This window comes from Cyprinodon variegatus, unplaced genomic scaffold (genome assembly GCF_000732505.1).
Source record: "Cyprinodon variegatus isolate N-32 unplaced genomic scaffold, C_variegatus-1.0 Scaffold1242, whole genome shotgun sequence".
Lineage (NCBI taxonomy): Eukaryota > Metazoa > Chordata > Actinopteri > Cyprinodontiformes > Cyprinodontidae > Cyprinodon > Cyprinodon variegatus.
Window position 1 is genome coordinate 25,337 of NW_015151695.1, and position 1,413 is coordinate 26,749.

The following is a 1,413-nucleotide window of genomic DNA, read 5'->3' on the forward strand; positions in this document are numbered from 1 at the left end:
ATCAGATCTCTGATATAAGATGGAGCTTGGCCATTTAAGGCTTTATATGTGAGAAGGAGGATTTTAAATTCTATTCTGGATTTAACAGGAAGCCAATGAAGAGAAGCCAGGATAGGAGAGATATGATCTCTCTTAATTTTCATCAGAACTCTGGCTGCAGCATTTTGGATCAGCTGAAGGCTTTTAACTACAGTTTGTCGACTTCCTGATAGTAAAGAATTACAATAGTCCAGCCTTGAGGTAGCAGATGCATGGACTAGTTTAGTTTTTTTCTTTGGTTGATTCTTTAAGCCAATATTTCTCTTCCTTCTTCAATCTGAATGATAGAAATGACTATTGATAAGTGTTACACACTTCTCAGTTTAAACCAAAAGAAACATTTCTTAATAAAATCATTAATGATGGACCTCATGGGCGCGACGGTTCTGCATTCACTGTGCAGAGGCTTAGTCCTCGGTGCGGTTCGATTCCCAGCCTGGTGACCTCTGCTGCACGTCTTTCCCGCTCACTAATCCCGTTTTCTATCTGCATACTTTCATAAAATAGCAAACATATGATCTGAACACATGTTTGTTGAACTGGCTAATGCAGGATAGCAGAACTTTTCAGCGTGTGACCAAAAAAAAAAAAGCCTGGCTGCATTATTCCAGGAAAGGACTGGAGCTTTCTGTTTGCATGTGCTAATCTAACTGATGGGTGTTCTTTCATGTCCTAGCTAAACCAGGCGGCCGGGTCAGGTGCCAGTACTTTCCTGCTGTTGACAAAGTGCTTTTTGTGGACGACTACGCCGTAGGGTGCAGGAAGGACTTGAACGGCATTCTGCTCCTGGACACGGCCCTACAGCCACCAGTCGCCAAGCCGGAGGACACGGTTCAGCTGGAGCTGCCGGTCACCGAGGTAAGAGTCTACTGCATGAGTCAAAGCTTCAAGTGAGAATAAACCGGTTAACTATAGTAAGTTACCGGTCGCTCCAATACTTCTGCTTAGGGATCCTTTAAGTTTCATCCTCCATCAAAACCAATTTCTTCAGTGTTTTATGGTTATGATGTATCGCTGCTATTTCCAATGTATTCAGCTGGAAGTGGCAAACTGCTGAAGCAGCTAGTTTACATACAAAGTCAATGGTTGAAGCACATCTTGCTGCAGCAAAAGGTACCGCAGCGCGTTTAGAGCACCAGGAGCAGCGCCTCGTGTTCTTCTGAGCTTCTGACGCGATTTAGAAGCAGATGCTGGAGTTGGAAAATTGGAACTTTTGCTGCTGGACGCACCACATCAACTAATCAAGGAAGTGATCTGGGAGCTGGCAGGGAGACAGACGCAGCGCTGCTGATGCAGAGCGCTATGATCACTCCACTGAAACAGTTTATTAACGCCTTAATTAACTGAAAATGTTTAAACCTGCCCACAAAATAT

The 1,413-nt window shown here is 44.0% G+C and overlaps 1 protein-coding gene across 5 annotated transcripts in view; it reads left to right on the forward strand.

The window, feature by feature from the left end:
• Positions 1–1,413, forward strand: part of birc6 (baculoviral IAP repeat containing 6) — a 99,878-nt gene that overhangs the window by 12,583 nt on the left and 85,882 nt on the right. For all 5 annotated transcript variants that reach the window (XM_015401638.1, XM_015401642.1, XM_015401639.1 and 2 more), the window contains exon 2: positions 716–897. In XM_015401638.1, the coding sequence (XP_015257124.1) occupies positions 716–897 (182 nt within the window). The remainder of the gene's footprint in view (positions 1–715; positions 898–1,413) is intronic.